Source organism: Rattus norvegicus, chromosome 5 (assembly GCF_036323735.1).
Source record: "Rattus norvegicus strain BN/NHsdMcwi chromosome 5, GRCr8, whole genome shotgun sequence".
NCBI classification, from domain to species: Eukaryota; Metazoa; Chordata; class Mammalia; order Rodentia; family Muridae; genus Rattus; species Rattus norvegicus.
This window is the reverse complement of record NC_086023.1, coordinates 106,637,354-106,654,733: the sequence shown is the minus strand read 5'-3', so window position 1 is coordinate 106,654,733 and position 17,380 is coordinate 106,637,354. Positions and strand designations below refer to the sequence as shown.

General features: G+C 41.9%; 1 protein-coding gene across 11 annotated transcripts in view; it reads left to right on the top strand.

The window, feature by feature from the left end:
• Slc24a2 (solute carrier family 24 member 2) overlaps positions 1 to 17,380 on the top strand; it is a 243,944-nt gene that overhangs the window by 133,077 nt on the left and 93,487 nt on the right. For 10 of the 11 annotated variants that reach the window (NM_031743.3, XM_063288506.1, XM_063288505.1 and 7 more), the window contains 1 exon segment: positions 15,747 to 15,785. In NM_031743.3, coding sequence (NP_113931.1) covers positions 15,747 to 15,785 — 39 coding nt within the window. 11 annotated transcript variants of the gene reach the window in all.

Here is a 17,380-nt window from a genome sequence, read left to right as displayed (position 1 = left end):
ACCAGGATGTCGGTTGCCCACACGCATGTCTCTTTCTGTCAAGTAGGATGTCAGTCCCCAAGGAGGTCTTAGAAACTTAAATGTTACTCAGCCACTATTCAAAATGGAAGTCTTATTCTAAGTAGTCTCTTACATTGGCGCAGGTGTCTCTTATGTTGGGGTTCATCCCAGGAGCAGCTTATAAAAGCTAATACCATAAAAGTTTATACCCGGGTGCAGGAAGTGGTGCTGGGTTGTTGGTTTGGATCCAAGCTTATTGTGGGTAACTATACAAAGCAGTCCTACTGACTACTCTCATGATTGGTTTCAAGGGCACAAAACATAACAGACTATGTAGTCAACTTGGCCTTAGAAAGTTTCCTAGTAACAGCAGAAAAGCATGGAAAGGTTCCTTATAATGGCAGGCTAGCCAGGTAAGAGTTACCTAGGCCTTAACATTCTATCTAGGCCTTAATATTTTACCTAGGTCTTAAAACCTAGCACCTGTGGTGGGGCAGTAGGGGGATGTGGGCTGAAAATACCATTGTAAAGGGATGTGGGTATGGAAAGGAGAGTAATTGCAGCCATTCCACAAAGTGTTACAGCTAATGAAGTTGGAAGCTCACTCAATTAGCTAAGACAAAGTGGTCCTTTCCAACAAGAGCCCTGAGGGGAGATAAGGAAATAGAGACCTGGGAAAGACTCTGTTGGTAAAGCCATTTGCAAATGCAAAGTGCTCCTCACCGGAAAGGGAGAGATTAGAGAGGTTATATCCCCATCTCTCCGGGGTAACAGCTGACTTGCCTATTCGCCATAGCTTTGTGAAACTGAAATGTTTAGCTAAAGCTTTGGAGAGACTCTTCCGATGTAGACATCCCAGTCTGGCCACCAGCCATCGCTGAGTTTGGAAGCCAAGTTGCTCGGTCTAAGGTTCTTATCATTTTATTCCTCTTGTATGGTTATTGAGTGCCTGTAGGGAGAGGACTTTACATATGTTGTCTTATTTAATTGGATAATTAAACAGCCCTCTGAGACAGCATTCCTCCACATTCTATGTGTGTCATTTCTAAGGCTTCCAGCTGGAGGTCACAGACCAACGACTGGCAGGTGGACTCTTTAGATGCTTTGTGGCATTCTCCAGTGTCACACTTAGCTTTACCCTTTTGAGTTACAGTATTTTGTGTGTGTCTGTGTGTGTGTCTGTGTGTGTGTGTGTGTATGTGTGTGTGTCGTATGTTCCTTTTATTGTACATATGTGTACTTATGTGTTCATACTTCATACATGTGGAGTTCAAAGGTAAATATTAGTTGTTTTTCCTCGATGGCTTTCTAACTTATTTTTAAGAAAGGGTCCCTCACTGAATCTGAAAGTTGCCAGTTGAGCCAATCTGGCTGGTCGGTTGCTCTTGGAAAGCTGTCTTTCTGCCTTGAGTCCCTCTCTCCTACCCTAGCAGTGCAGAGAGTGTAGATACTTACCACCATGCCTGGCTTTTCCTGTTGGCTGGAGCCCTGAACTCAGGTGCTCATGTCGTGTGCAGATACTTTACAAACTGAGTCATCTCCCCGGGCTAACTGTGTTTCTTTTTTTATGTGTAATACTTAAAAGTTAGAAATACTGACATCAAGTCAGGCATCGTGACACATGCCTTTAATCTTAGCATTTAGGAGACCAGGCAGGCAAATTTCTGTGAGTTCAGGGCCATCCAGGGATGCATAATAAGACTCTGCCCACACTCCCAAAAGAAAAATGTAAATATCAAAACAAACCTATTTGGAAATAATTGTCCTATTGCCAAAAAATGAACAAAACCAAGATTCCCTTAGGTCCTCCAGTATATTTAAATGATTATTTGTGGATTTCCAATTCAATAAGCAGAAGTACAAGAAAGTATTAAGATTATTCTGGCAAACTAATATCTACTAATAATAGTAAGTATATTTTTCTAAAATTTGATTTCCCACAAAGTTTCCTAAGAATATATGTGCTAGATTGATTGAAAGGATTCTTTTGTAGAAAATTTTCTTCATGGGGTTAAGTGCCAATAGTCTGAGACTTTGTGCTCTCCTGGAGGGTTAAGTGTTTATTAAGCCCACCTGTCCCATAGTATCAAACCCACAAGGACAGAGAACCCCAACTTCTTCACCATCTAGCTGGATGTGAACCCTAGCTTTGCCATGTACTAAGTCTGGAGCCTTGGACTCATCCCTCTCTTTTTTGACGGTAAAATGAGATTAATAATGCTCACAAAGCTATAAATATTATAAGAGATCTTGTAAATCAAGTGGTTCAATGCTAAGTGCCATCGTCTGCCTATCTCTCACTGTCCAAAAGCCTGCACAAAGCTGGGCAAGCCAACTGCCATGTAATGCAAGCTGAGACCACTTGGTCTCTCTCTGGCCCCCCATGCTGTGTATCTATGACGCCAAAAGTGTAGTGGGAAATTATACTCATTGGACACAGTGTGAGCCCCAGATCAAACTGCTGCATCACTGTCTGGCTTTGACCCAGTCCCAGGCCAGGCTCTATATCATTTTGAGCTTCACTCTCTTCTAACTCTGAAAACGATATTTGAGGGAAACTACTAATTCCTCTAAAGCTGGGAGGCAACTATGGAAGAAACCCTAAAATGACACTTGTTGTTTCTCTGAGGTCCTTGTCTTGTTCCCTTTGGTACTGATGAAGAAGCATACCCAATACCCATTTTCAAAATATCTGGACAAGTAAAAGAGATGTTCATTTCTCACTGTTGTTGTTTTCATTTGAGGGACTTTGGGGATATCTACCTCCCCCTTGTGTGCCTTTGAAACCCAGTGCAATCACAGATGTGAACTGCCCTCGAGGCTGCCAGTCCCTGCCCAGGCACCATTTAGAACAAACAGAGTCATCGAGAGGTGGCGGATGCCCAGAGCAGACCTTGGGCACCCTGCCCAGTCTGTGCCCATTGAATAGTGTCAGACCATCTGCAGTGGCATTGCAGCTTTTTCCTGAAGAGTGTGAACTGATGGAAAGTGTGACAGTGTGTGTGGCATGCTCCATGAAGCCTCTGCTCTCCCTCTCCTCTGTGAGATCCCATTCCTGCAGTGCAGGCTGTCGACAGAATGAGCCGCCAGGGCCCGTCTGGAGCTCCTCCTTCCCGCTGGTGAGCAATGATCCTGTGTGCCCTTTGGAAAAGTATCTTCCAGCATCCAAAGGGCACGAAGTTTAAAAACATCAAATCTATAATCCTTAGCCCCCTGGGCAGTGTTTAGAATCTGTTAAGAGCTTTGTACTTCTATTCCCTGAAAATTCATATACACCCAAAATTTATCCATTCTCAGACTTCCACATTCCTCTGCAATTGCCTCTTTCTATTCTTTCCTTAAAGCCAAGCTGTGGGCAAGGCATTGCACATCTCCAGGCCTGTTTCTCCCTTGTAACAAATGAGCTCCTTTTCTGTTTAAAAAAAAACTCATGGTTGTATATAATGTTTATATTTACAATCTTGTGAATAGTCATATCCAGCGATGACTAAACACCAAGCAGTGATCAGGAGAACTCCTTACGTCAGACCACCAGATGACTTGGTAGGTAAAGGCTACCTGCTGCCAACCCTGATAATCCGAGTTTGAGCTCCAAGACCCACAGGATGGAAGGAAAGAACCAACTTCTGCAAGTTTACCTCTGACCTACATGCATGCACCATGGCAAGAGCAGACCTGTACACACACACACACACACACACACACACACACACACAATAAGCAAATAAAATATTAAACCCTTTAGAAACAGAGTACTTATGTCACAGCAAAATTTTTAGTGAACTAAGTGGCTTTTGACTCTCTGTTCTTATGAGAAAGTATAAAAAAAAAAATGGGGAAGGAAGAAGCCTGGGCAAGTAGTGTCATTAATTGTTTTATATAACTAGACTTGGGACAGAAGTATAAAACAAATAAAATTGACAGTGTTAGCAAAAAACAAACAGAACCACCAATAGGGTGTGTTCACCTGTTTGCAACGTGTCACCCATTACACAGCACACACACACGCACACACACACACGCACACACACACACACACACACACACACACACACACACACACACACACAGCGATACCCACATGCATGTACACACAGTGACTGACTGCAAAGGAGCATTTTGCACATTCCTCACATAAATCTGTAAAACGTTCTGGGCTAAAGATATTATGGCTATAGTTTTCTTTAAATTATTCAGGAAAACAAATATACCTATATTCACAAAACAAGTACAAAAAAACGTCAGCGATTTTTGCCTAAGTGGCAAAAGCATGACTATTCTGAAATCTTCCTTGGATTGACATTTCTCATTATAAAAACTTTGAAAAAATGAACAAAGACACATAATCAAGCAAAATGTCAGCCCAAATACAGCCTTTGTTTGGGGACTGGATCTCTTTAATCAGACCCACAGCGCTGGTACATTCTCACTGCTTATTGGAGTCCTGTCCAAAGGCATCCAGCACTGCTGCCTTGAGTAAACAGTGAGTGTTTGACGCTGATACGACACAGCCTTATGATTATTCTCGGCACGAGGGATGCTGTCTGAGCACCTGCATGTGAGCACCGCTCCTCCACGCTCCCGACACCACCTTGAAGAACCACCACAGGTGAGACAAAGCTCGAGACCAGCCATCATTAGGAGATGTTATGTCACTTTCCTCCAAGCTTGCAATGGATTTTTAGTTCCAGAACTGAAATAGTGCTGAGTCTTTGGCCACAAAGATGCTGCTGATGTAATACTGGTCAGTTCTTGGCTGCTGGTAACAGCAGCGCCGTAAGGCTTTCCAGTGCACATCTTTCCATTTCTGTACTGCCAGGCTACATCTGTTTTCAATTGCACACAATTTCCGCTGTTCTATTGACAGATAACAGATAAGGCAGGCCCTGGGGGACCAAAGCCACTGCCTGGAACCAGACTTTTTGAGACTAAACTTGTAACATTTTCAGCAACTATGACGTGCTATCTTAGTGTCAAACCCTGGCTTTATCTCTGGTTTTCCTTTTATGCTTTATAAGATTAGATAAATCTCATTTTATAAGATTAGAAGGATTTGAGACATTGAAAATAATAAAGTTTATTTTTCAATCCCTGTACTTTTTGTTCAAAGCAAAGCCAATGTCTAAAACTCTAGATTTCTTCAAATATTCCTGTGAAGATCTGGGGGTTATGATTTCTAAATACATTTTACTATCCTGCCAGGAAGATAGATTGAGCGTGTGTTTTATGTCTACTTGGGGAATGCAAAGAGAACGATGGACCTGGGGAGTCTGAGCATTAAGAGTATGGCTTACCCAGCATGCAGTCCTGAGACTGAGTCCTCAGCACTCAGACCAAGCAAGGCAGAGACGTCAGGAGAGAGAAGCAGATGGTTTTCAGTTTAGACTTTCTGCTTTTCTAATTCCAGACCCCCCCCATACTACCTGTATAACCTGCAGGTGAATAGCCACTCACCCTTCTTCTCTAAAATGTATAACAGCTTTATAGATAGACCTACTGGGATGCAAGCCCGAGGACCTGAGCTTGATCCCCGGACCCCACAAGGTGTCAAGGGAGAACCAACTACCAGGAGATGCCCTCTGACCTCCACACACACCCCATGGCACGTGAGACATGTACCTGCACTTACACATGCATAGTAACAAGTGTGCATGCGTCACCAAAAGAAGTACTAGACCATCTAAGAACCCCACACATGGTATGGCAGAAAAGGAAAAACTGATATCACCAAAATGAAAACCTTTGACACAAGAAAAACTTTATTTAGAGTCTAATAGGATAACTTATAAAACAGGAAAGATATTTTTAAAATCGGGTATCTAACAATATTTATATGAAATATAAATAACAATATTTATATAATTTGCAAAATACAGCCCTAAAAGACATAAATAACCAGTTAAAGTGAAGCAAAGGATGCACTCAGTTCATTAAACAGGATCTACAGTTGACAAACAAGCCCATGGAAAGATGTTCATCATCAAAACCATTTCAGAGAGCCACAGGAACGCCACAAATAGCCATCGCTGTGCTAACTTGAGTGTCGAAGACCCCTGATCATTGCTGGGGAGAGTGTGAGACAGAAAGCAGTGTCGTGATCCTTTCAATACGAAAAATGCTCTTATCATGTGGTCCAGAAATGGAATGCTTAGTATAAGACTCAGATCATTTATGTTTATGCAAAAACTTGTTTGAACTATGCACAGCGTCCCAGTGACCAAGCCAGAAAATTGTTTAAGGATGCCATTGTATACTAGTCAAATAATATCTAATGGCTATGACCAAAACCTGAATACCAGATCCAAATATCTCAAACTTCTTTTCCCTCAGTTTCCGTACCTATCTAAACATCGTCCTTTTATTTTTTTAAGCTCTGGCCCCACCCATTGTGACTAGCAATAAAAATATGACTGTTTTCTACGTGGTGTTAGCATAGTGGTAGACAAAATATGGAGTATAATAAAGATATGTAAGATGTAAGACGGCCTTGATCACGAAAACCTATGATTCCTAAGATTTCAGTAAAGCATACGACTATGCGATTAGGACTTATGTTTGTACTAGTTACTTATCATTACTGCGACCAAATGCCTGACAAAAAGCAGTCTGGGGGAGGAGCAATTTACTGGGGCTCACTGTCTTGAGGTACAGTCCGTTGTGGTGGGAAAAGTTTGGAAGCAGAAGCTTGAAGCAGCCGATCACATCGTGTCCACTCTCAGGAAGCAGAATGAGGGACCTGGCCTGGGATGGCACCACTCACATCCAGGGTAGATCTTCCTTCTTAGTTAAACCTCTCTATAAGCACCCTCCAGTCATGAGGGTGTATCTCCTGGGTGATTCCAAATCCAGCCAGTCTTCACCATGCCGTGAGACGCTCTGATTAAAGAAGGCCAAAGAAGGGAAGTTCACGCTTGTGCCTTTCCTAAGAGCTGAGGCAGCAGAGGCCAGGTCAGAGCATGCATCCCTGTATTGAGGGAAGTGACCCAAGAGGCACTGGGTCATCAGAAGTGTCAAAGACAAGAGGAAGGTGATACAGACCAGCATCGGGCTAACCAAAGCCATTTCCCTCCAGCGCCCTTATAGACGAGCATAAGGCTCAGTGATTCATCTCTCGTGCAGCCTCTAGCACCCGCAGTATCTAGTGGGAAAAGAGGTAAAATGAAAATGTGTGCTGTCAAAAGGATGATCCGTGGTGGAAAAGAGAGGTGAGACGAATGCAGAACAGACTGGAGAAGTCATGGAAGGCCCAGTGGGAGGGGTATGTGGAAGCGGCCGTGGGGTTGTGCCCTCGGCTGTGGAAAGAGACTTTAGCTGCCTCTTGACCTCAACCAGGCACAAAGGAACCGATTAAAAAGTACAGTCAGCCCCAATTTTCAATACCTTTTCAACAGAGACTTTATACTTGGTATTTATGCCTTTCGTTGTCTTCTCCAAAATGTATTTGTGTTAACACTGGTGTTGTTAAATATTCAAGTCGGGCTGCATTGTAATTATCTGGTTCCTGGGAATTCCTAAACTAAATCCAAGGTGTCTCTATTTGCCTATATTGTGGAAATTGTGTCAGGGTGGACACAGCACAAGCAGCATCTCTAGAATGGAAAGTTTGATGTCTGAAGGATACATCCATTGCGCTCCTAAGGCTATGCTTTTGCACCACTGAGACTGCATGAGAAGCCTTCTACAGCATACAATGACTGCATGGTGCCGCTTTCCCTGTAGACTCTCTGTTTTCACACTTAAATCTAAAGGCGTCTAAAAAGTATGCTAGCAAGGAACTTTGCTAACACTGGTACAAAGAACTAAGTGACACTCAGTTCTTTTATCAGTTATCAGTTACACTTTTATCCGACTTTTAGGTCCCTGCTTCCTCTTGATCCCTGAATTTTGCTGTACATTGAGTTCAGACCTCCATGGATACAATTGTGTTCTCCATATTTCAGTTGTCTTTACCAATGCCAATCCAAATGAGAGTACATGTTCAGTCCAGGATTAAAGTTCAGTCCCAAAGTAAAATCACAGATGACACGATAGTTAGATTCTAGCTATCTATAAATATAACTTAATTATAAGTGATGTGACCACTACTGCTCCTTTCTCTTTAATCTTATAATAACATATAATAATGTGTGATATCCATAAGGACAAAGACTCTTGTCAGTTTTAGTCACACCTAAATTCCTAACACCTAGAAAACAGCCTGGCCTAATATTAAGAGTGAAATAAGTATTATCAAACAGATAATGCTGAATGAATGAATATCTTGTCTCTAGTCCCGTCTTACAATTCAGAGTCTCCATCAATGCTTCCAACATGAAGGCTGACTATTCCATTGTCTGAGCTTATCAGAGCATAAGACATTAATTGAAGATTTGACACCCATGTCCTTCTGAATAAACAGCTTGCAGAACAGGATCTGCTCCTGGCCACAGGGTGAGCGAGGCCACCAGACAGCCCCAATTCCTACCTGTGGCTGAGTTACCAAGTCCTAACATAAGCCAAGGTATGAAGAAACTCATTTGCACCTGTTCCATCGTGAAGCTCATAAAAAGGACCTCCAGGATTCTCCAGAACATAAGAGAAATTACATTTTAAAACACGGTGATCATTGTGAATGAGTCTTAATTACAGTTCTGGAAGAAACAAATGACCAAAAAATTAATTTTTATACTTTCTCTACTCCCAAGCACTCACTCACAGTTCCCAACAAAACAAGTGTATACGTAATGAATACAAATAAAATCTTGTCATCATAAATTCCCAGCAATTGCTTGGCATCGTCTGGCTTTCATTAGAAGTCCAAGTTCATCAAATATTTGCACTCTGTTTGGAGCTCTGTTGCTTGCCACTTTCTTCCCACAGGTCATTGTAAAGAAAATGCCACTTCCTTGTTTTCCAACACTCAAGTGTGCTCCAGAGCCCAGCTATCTGAGCTCAGACCACAGCTTTGCCATACAGTGGCTCTGAGACCTTGGATAAACCCACCCAGCCTCTATCAGTCTCAGGATCTTTACGTAGTATAGGAGATAGAAGTGATTATAACATTTATTATCTTAAAAACTCAGTCAGGTTTTTCTTATACATTTGGCATATACTGTGCTTTCCATAAATAATACCTGTTTTCACTGCAGGGTGCCTGATTTGCATAACATATCTTTTGTCCAGCTCTAGCATTTAATGGATTTAAAGAAGAAATCTGGGCTGGGGAAATGGCTCAGTTGGTAAAGTGCTTGCTGCACAAGTAAGGAAACCTGAGTTTGGATCCCCAAACCCCCATGTGAAACAGTAATATGGTAGCCTGCATACCAGCACTGGGGACATGGAAATGGAAGAAACCTACAGCTCACTGGCCAGCTAGTCACTGAGAGATCCTGACACAAAAACTGAGATCAGAAGTGATCGTAGAAGATGCCTTGTGTGAACTTCTAGTCATACAACAACATGTATGCATCATCTGTATATACCTGTGCACAAGCACATCACACACACACACACACACACACACACACACACACACACCACATCCTCTAACACTCTTCGTAAAAAGAAGGAAGGCAGGAGCCCAGCTCAGTAGTAGAGGACTTGGGACTTGTCAAGCATGTGTGAGGCCTTGAGTTTTTATCATCAGCATACAAAGGGACAGAGTAAAACAGTGGAGACAATATATGGATGTGCTTTGGGTTGCTAACCAGTCAAGGCCAATGTCCATGTTTTATACCAGGCCAACACTCACAGACTATGTTTGGTTGGCATATCAAAATTGTTCATTAGCAATTATGAGGATTGCTCAAACCATACAATAAAGTAAATGAGCAGCATCTGGATTTTGCAGAAGAAGGCAAGCGATAGCAGTGGTAGATGCACTGTTAATTTCCTAAATTAAATGACTTGGCATTGGTGCTCCGTATCCTGAGCACAGAAACAGCCTGAGGCCCTTCCTGCCTCTCACTCTCCATTTGTAAAACACAGATTACTGTCTTCTGTGTACCTACTTAATAAGAAAGATTGAGTAGTCATTGAAGAAGCGGACCTAAATAATCAGCATGACTATTAATTTAGCCAACGTCCCGGGCAGCTGGGGAGCTTCACTAGCTGTCATGGATGCACCCAGCCCCTGTCCCACCCGAGTAGTTCACTCAAGCACGCCACCTGGTTGCATTTTAAGTTGCCACAGTTAGGGACCATGGAGAGCACAGAGGTGGATTCTGTCCACAAAGATCTTACAACGTGTGCTATTTGGGAGGCTCTGTGGAGGATCTGGGTACAGATACACCCAATATAGCTCGTCAGTTCTGTGAGAGGTATTTAAAGAAGTCCTATTTAAAGGTTGGCACAGACGTGCCACTGGAGTATGAGATGACTCTTTGGTAAGCAAGAAGAAAATATTAAGATGGCTTCTATGCATTTTTATCTTTCAAGAAAGAGAGTCGGCCAGATGGTTCATCAGGTAAAGATGCTTACACCAAGTTTGATGGCTTGACTCCAGTCCCTGTGTTGAAGTAAAAAACAGACTCTCGAAAGTTGTCTTCATACCTTCACACTTGAACTATGGCATGTGCATACATAACAACAAGAATTATTTAAAAGTAAAGAACTCAGTCTGTGCTTACTTAATAGTTGTTAGTAACAGGTAACACATAATGATATACAATAGGATAGAAGGATGATGGATGGATGGGATGGATGGATGGATGGATGGATGGATGGATGGATGGGTGGATGGATGGATGGATGGATGGGTGGGTGGATGGGTGGATGGATGGATGGATGGATGGATGGATGGGTGGATGGGTGGATGGATGGATGAAGGGAGGGTGACAAGTAGATAGAAGTGTGGATGCCCATAATTTGTTCAGAATGTTTCTGATAATCATGTATGATCAACATGTGTATGATGACATTGATCATACACAATTATATATGTTTTTCAGTAATAGTTCAGGTCTGTGTGCTGACATTACTCTGGTACCTGCCTTACTTACTGATCCTTCCCAAATTACATTTTCTAATGATCTTAGTAGAGTCCAAGCTGTGCCTCTTCTCACCTTCTTGTTTACAAGGTAAACTTCTTTCAAAATTGTTAAGGGACTTTACTTTCCCCATTAGCCAGATCCTGGAGATTAAGAGATAGCACTCCATGTACCAGACATGTTCACGGATCATCTGTGCATGAACTGGCTTCTTCCATGTAGGACCCTGTAATCCAGAACCCAGCCAGAGAAGGAAGATGCTCTATCAGAGTCTGAACTCAGCATGGGCTCACAGCCTTCTGACCCCATACTCCTTTTCCCAGCCGTGTGAGCAGATCCTCCAAATGTCATAGAACACTCAAGAGTTTGAGATTCTATGGGTTCAGACCTGAATCCAATCTTCTCTCAGTCTTCCACCTCCTAAGAACCTTGGGTACCAAAGATAGGAGCTGTGGCCTCGCCTCATCCCTGCTGTGTCCTCCAGTCAAGGATGAGTTCAGGGGCCAAGTCAAGGAAATAGAATCAGTTGTGTCATCTTCCACAGATGTCAACCTGGGATATGCCTAAGTAGTCCTGCCTAGATTACGACTTAAGGCACCTCCCTCTACCCTCATCAATGAATGTGTCTACTTCCCATAGAAGCCACGCTACCTCCAAGTCTAATTCATGGCCTTGAACTACCTGAAGCCATATATGTATCTTGCCTAACCTTCACAACAACATTGTGTTCTTGCCCCCATTTCACAGATGGAGAGCTAAAGAATGGATCACAATTATGTCACCTCCTCAGGGTCATATAGCTGAGAAGAAGCAAAAACCCAGTCACCAACACTGGCCTTGAATTCCATGTGGCATTCCTTCTCAGCTGACATGATTTCTTCTCTTGTCCAATGGTCTTCAAAAAAAAAGTTTTTTTTCTCCCATCAATTTATCTTCTACTCTCTCCGTTCAGTATTTCTTTCTACTGTTTTCAGATCTCTTTCTACTGCCCCAGATATTTCATGATGATGGAGGTGATCTATCCAGACAAGTGACTGAAAGGCTTTGCTTCTGGACCCTGAGCTTCTTTGATAACACTTCCAACTTGGGTCATTTGGAGTCTTTCTCCCATCTGACATCTCTGTAAAGCAGAAGTATGGCAGGGATAGTCCGTCATCCTGGGCTTCCAGCTCAGCCATGCTTTTTTCTCTTACTTCCCTGAAGGATTAACAGAGATTATGACCTGAGTACACATCCAAAATCTTCTGGATTTTCATCTCTTCTTTCTCTCACTAAGCTGAGAAATATGCTGGCACCTCAGAATAAGAGGGAGCAAGAGTTGGGTTTCTGCCTAGAGGGGTAGGGCCTCTTTCCTTTCTATTTTTATGTTTGAGTTTTTGGACCTGTTACCTTGGCTTCCCAATCAGCTTTGAGGTTTAGTCACCTTTATCTGAGAAAGATAATTTAAACGTGTTTTTATTACAGAAAAGTATATTGACAGAAAAATGATACACCATTTTTAATGAATGTCATTCAGTCAAGTCTTCTCTCACTCAACCTCCTCAATCTTAGGATGTTAAAATTAATGCCAGTTAAATATAAGATTTGTACTTTAATTGCTAGAAGATCTGGCTTGGGTCACATTTATGACCAAAAGAAAAAAAGGAAAAAAAAGCCTTTAAGTTTGTCTACATGCCCTTTATTTACAGTGCTGCCTGGTCTTCAGTCCATTCCACAGGGCATGGTAGAAGGATTTGGAAATAGAAGTTAATGATTGTTGCAGCAACATTCAGATAGTTTCTGTGTCTCCTCTGTCCTGTGCCCAGCCACTGACTGGGAAAAACCACCTCCCATTCTCCAGACTTGTCTGTCGGCATCTGCAGCCTTCATGGTGACCCACTTGGTTGTCTAATTTGCAGGTAATTTCAAGCCAGAGTGAACCACAGGCATGTCTCACTGTGTGGTCCAAAGCAGCTGGACTATGCAGTATTTGCCTCATTTTAACGTGCCAGGAAAGGAGCAGGGAACGGTAAAGCTGTATACAAAGTTACATCAAAACTGCATGTGCCATCCAGTGAAGCCATTTCCCAGTCAGAGACTTCTCAGGTCAAATGCAAAAAGAGATAACGTAAACACTTGAGGGGGATTTCTATCTAAACTTCTTCCAAGCAGGTTCTAGGTTTTATTATCTGGGGGCAGAGCACTTTCAGAATAATTATAAGTAGCTAACAAAATTCCCATGTGCACGTAGCATTTTTCTCTGAGAAGGGTACCTGATCCTGCAGCATCCCAGTTACTCACGTTCAATGCCGTCACCACATGACTAATGTGGACTAATGACGGAGAAGCCTGTTTACATTGAATACAAAATTGAATTGCAGAATTCTTTCTAACACCCTGGCCTGGTTGAATCCTATTACTTTAGGAGAGAGGGACCTGTGTTGATCACCGGAGCCCCAGCCTAGGACTCTTCAATGTGTCCTTTAAAGAGCATCTTTAATAAGCTAGAGAAGTCCTGTGACTACGTCAGACCGACTGAAAGACCTCTCCTGTATGTGGCACAGCCTTGGAACTGACCTCAGAAATGGGGCTTTCAAACTAGTGCAGTCCAAATTGATAGTATTGATATATTGTCAAGAGATAATGGGACTGTGTTCAAATTTAGACTTTTTTTTTAAGGCACGATAAGAACACAAAGATTGAAGTCTTATTAGCCTTCTTTAACATTAAATACAATCAATTTCTCAGGCAGTCATGACCCTGAAAATAACTCTGTGACACTAAAGTCAACCCAATTAAAGCCCCTGTACCACTGAACTCCAAACTCAGTCAGGAGCCCGCTGTCAGGACCACAAACCTAAGGGAGGAAGACAGTCTTTACCACGTATCACACCTCTCCACAGAATACATAAAAGAAGAGCAGCAGGTCAGTCCAGACAGGTCCACCTGCCAGTGGTATGTCACCTACATTTGCATGCTGCCACCGGATGCATATTCACGTCTGCAAATCACACCTGAAAGAAAAAAAACTAATGATGTCAACTTCCGTTGACGGTAACCAGTAGCACATCTTGCAAATGCTGAAGACCTTTCTCTACAGTCTTAGTTCTTTGCAGGATCTGTGTGCTAACCCTGTTCCTTCAGCCTACTTTATGATCTTTCAATCTGGTAAGATAAAAACATCACTCGTACAATTTTTTTTCTTTTTATTCAGACACAGGTGTATAGTTTTGAATTTTTTTCTTCCTCACATAATTTTGTTACACATATTTTTAAAGCTTCAGACTCTCTGATGAGAATTTCTTGCCCTCCTGAAGCCCACCCTTTATCCCTCCTCGCTCTATCCCTTATGTTCTGTGGTATGGCTGGGATATCAGTCCGGCTCATAGTTATTTCCTTCCCATTTAGCCACAAGGTATAAATTTGCTAACTGTAAAGGCGTGCTCTGACAGCTAGTCTCAATGTATGACCAAAGGCTAAGCTGGCTGCACTGGAAAATTTCCCCAGAGAGTTACTCTGTAAAATGTGGATCTTTTGTTGAGCCATCTGATGTGGAAGAACAAAGAACCTACCTTGAGAAATGGGCTCCCACGGTGCCTCTCGGAGCAGACAGAGAAATCAAAAGACAACTTCCGGTCCACTTCCATTTCAGTTTGTCCTTGGGTACTAGGACATCAGAGATATTTTCCTGTGATATTTTTCAAGAAGCCACTGAGTGTTAGCCCCCGAAGAAGATGCGATGGCAAGTTTAGTGATGCCTGCAGGCTGTGCTGGGAAATTATCACCAACCCGGAACTTGTCTGTCTGTGTCTGACACACACACGTTCTACATGGACATATAACAGTGTTTCGGAACAGAAGGGAACATACATTACATACATGATTCCAGGGTCCAAAAAGGCATCTCAACAAAATTAAAGATTATCAAATATGGGGGCTGGGGATTTAGCTCAGTGGTAGAGTGCTTACCTAGGAAGCGCAAGGCCCTGGGTTCGGTCCCCAGCTCCGAAAAAAAAAAAAAAAAAGAACCAAAAAAAAAAAAAAAAAAAAGATTATCAAATATTTGGTTAAAGGTCTAAAACAGTCAATCTCCACCTTATTAAGTGCAAAATTTATATATCTTATAAATTATATCACACATAGGGCTGGAAAGATGGATTAGCCAAGAAAGATGGCTCAGCTGTTAAGAGCACTGTCTGTTCTTCCAGAAGTCCCCAGTTCAGTCCTGAGCACCCACGCTGGGTGATAATCCTGGTCTTTGATCCAGAACTTTAACTGGTATTTTTTCACTCACCATATGTGGGGCACTGGATATAACTCCCTCCAAAACATGGAAAGTGACATTTCCTTGTAATCCCATCACACAGCAGCAACCATTCATGACACTAATTCTTGCGGAACCCTTTCCTTTACATATACTATTATTTTGATGAAGTGAATAAATACGATTTTAAAACTATTTTGCACTCAATATATTTTCCATTTCATCATGTGTGAATTCATCTCATCTATTTTAATGACTACATGGTATTCCACTGTATGCATGGGCCATAATTGATTTCATTGCTTTTTATTACTGAACGTCGTAGTTGGGCAGTCGAGTTTGACTTTTCAAGGGAATGAGTCACATGTCTAAATAAAGCATTGATACGGACTAGAGATATATACCATGCGCACCTATTTCTACCAGGAGAAGAAGTAGCCATCTCTGTATTGATGACTGTTATTAAATGTAAAGTCGGTGTGGAATTTATTATTTATTTCTTCATCTTTTCTTTTTTGCCTTTTTCTTTTATGCAGGCATCTACAGCTGGGGACAAGGAAGAGCCGACGTTACCGGTAGGGAGCAGTAGCCTTGCCTATACTCCTGTGCCTGTGGAGAGTGTGTGGTAGGGGTGGAAGGGAGCTCTATGCTTGCCAATCTTCCTCTCCCTTGGAATACTTGTGGTTTGATACACTGGAAGTGTGGGGGGGGGGCTGGTATTTCTGTCCTACAATTAGTAACTCTGGCATTCACTCACAAATTATTTCTGATCTTATGTTTCAAAGTTTTGAATCCTTTCTTTCATTGGACATGAACTTTTATAAATGTCAAAGGGATAAGAAGCATCTAAATTACATTCCAAGGGATGTTGGCTGATACATGGGGACAGTATGGAGTCCAGTACTTGAGAACTGTTTTTTGTGTGTGTGTCTGCATGCACACTGTGTTTGGAGAAATGCTGCATGTGATGTGTATATCCAACACTGCCTGAAAGGATGCTTAATGTCTTCAAAGCATAGACACAATTCAAGGCTAAAGAAGATACCCAGAACAGAGTTCTGGTGCCTTTCCAAAATAACAACCACAGTGCCCATAATTATAAGGACAAACCATTAGCAATGACCACATTTTCAGTGGCTTTCTAATTAACACATGACATTTCATATTGTGCTGCCTGGCAAGGAAATAACCTTGTGAGATTTTGTGTTCAACCAACAGTTACTGCATTTCCGATGGATTTAAGCCGGCTACCTTTGCCCCCAGAATGGTTTGAACTTTGCTGATTCTGTATCCTCTATAACTAAATGCTACACTGCATTTTAAAATGTTACAGGCTTTTAAGGTTGAAAGGGATGGTCATGAAAATATCTGTGACCCTGTAAATACTTCCTTCCATTAACACTCAGAGGAACGACATGACATTCACTGAGCTCCCAGAGGATACACTAGACTCAAGACCGAGGTACAGCCCAAAACCCCAAAACTCTGAAGAGCTCAGAACGTGTTTCATCATTGAAACACAAATACTCTCCTTCATTCATCTTCAAACCCTGCTGGGTTGGGAATACAGCTTTAATAGAATACCAATTAAAATAAAATCACTGTTGATTTCTCATTGTATGACTTCTTACCCATACTTCAATCCTGCAATAGGTTTTAAGTTTACCACCAAATGTTTGAACCATGACCCTTAATAAGTATTTTCTGGAGTAAAAGACCATATGGTCAGTAACTTGGAAATTCTGCTGCAGTGGTCAAAATTACAATAATTCTTTTGTGTTACAGTGGGTTGATGGCTGACATAAATCTGAGGTTCTCGATGAGTTGTTCTAGAAAATATCAGCCTGTCTAAATGTGTTTAATTATGGAGTCTCTTATGGGAAATCTGTGACAGAGAAGTTTGAAAGACTTGGTAAAAATGTTTTCATTTTAATTTTTAACTAAAATAAAATCAGAGGATAGGTTTTAATTTTACCAGACCACAGAAAATTTCCTTGTCAAGATTTTGGGCCAAGTTCAATTTTAAAAAAGTAACAGTAAGTCAGGCATGGTGGTGCACACCATTAATCCCAGCAAAAGGAAGCAGGCAGAGTTCTGTGAGTTTAAGGCCAACCTGGGCTTCACATGGAATTCCAGGACCTCTAGAACTATACAATGAGACCCCTGCCTC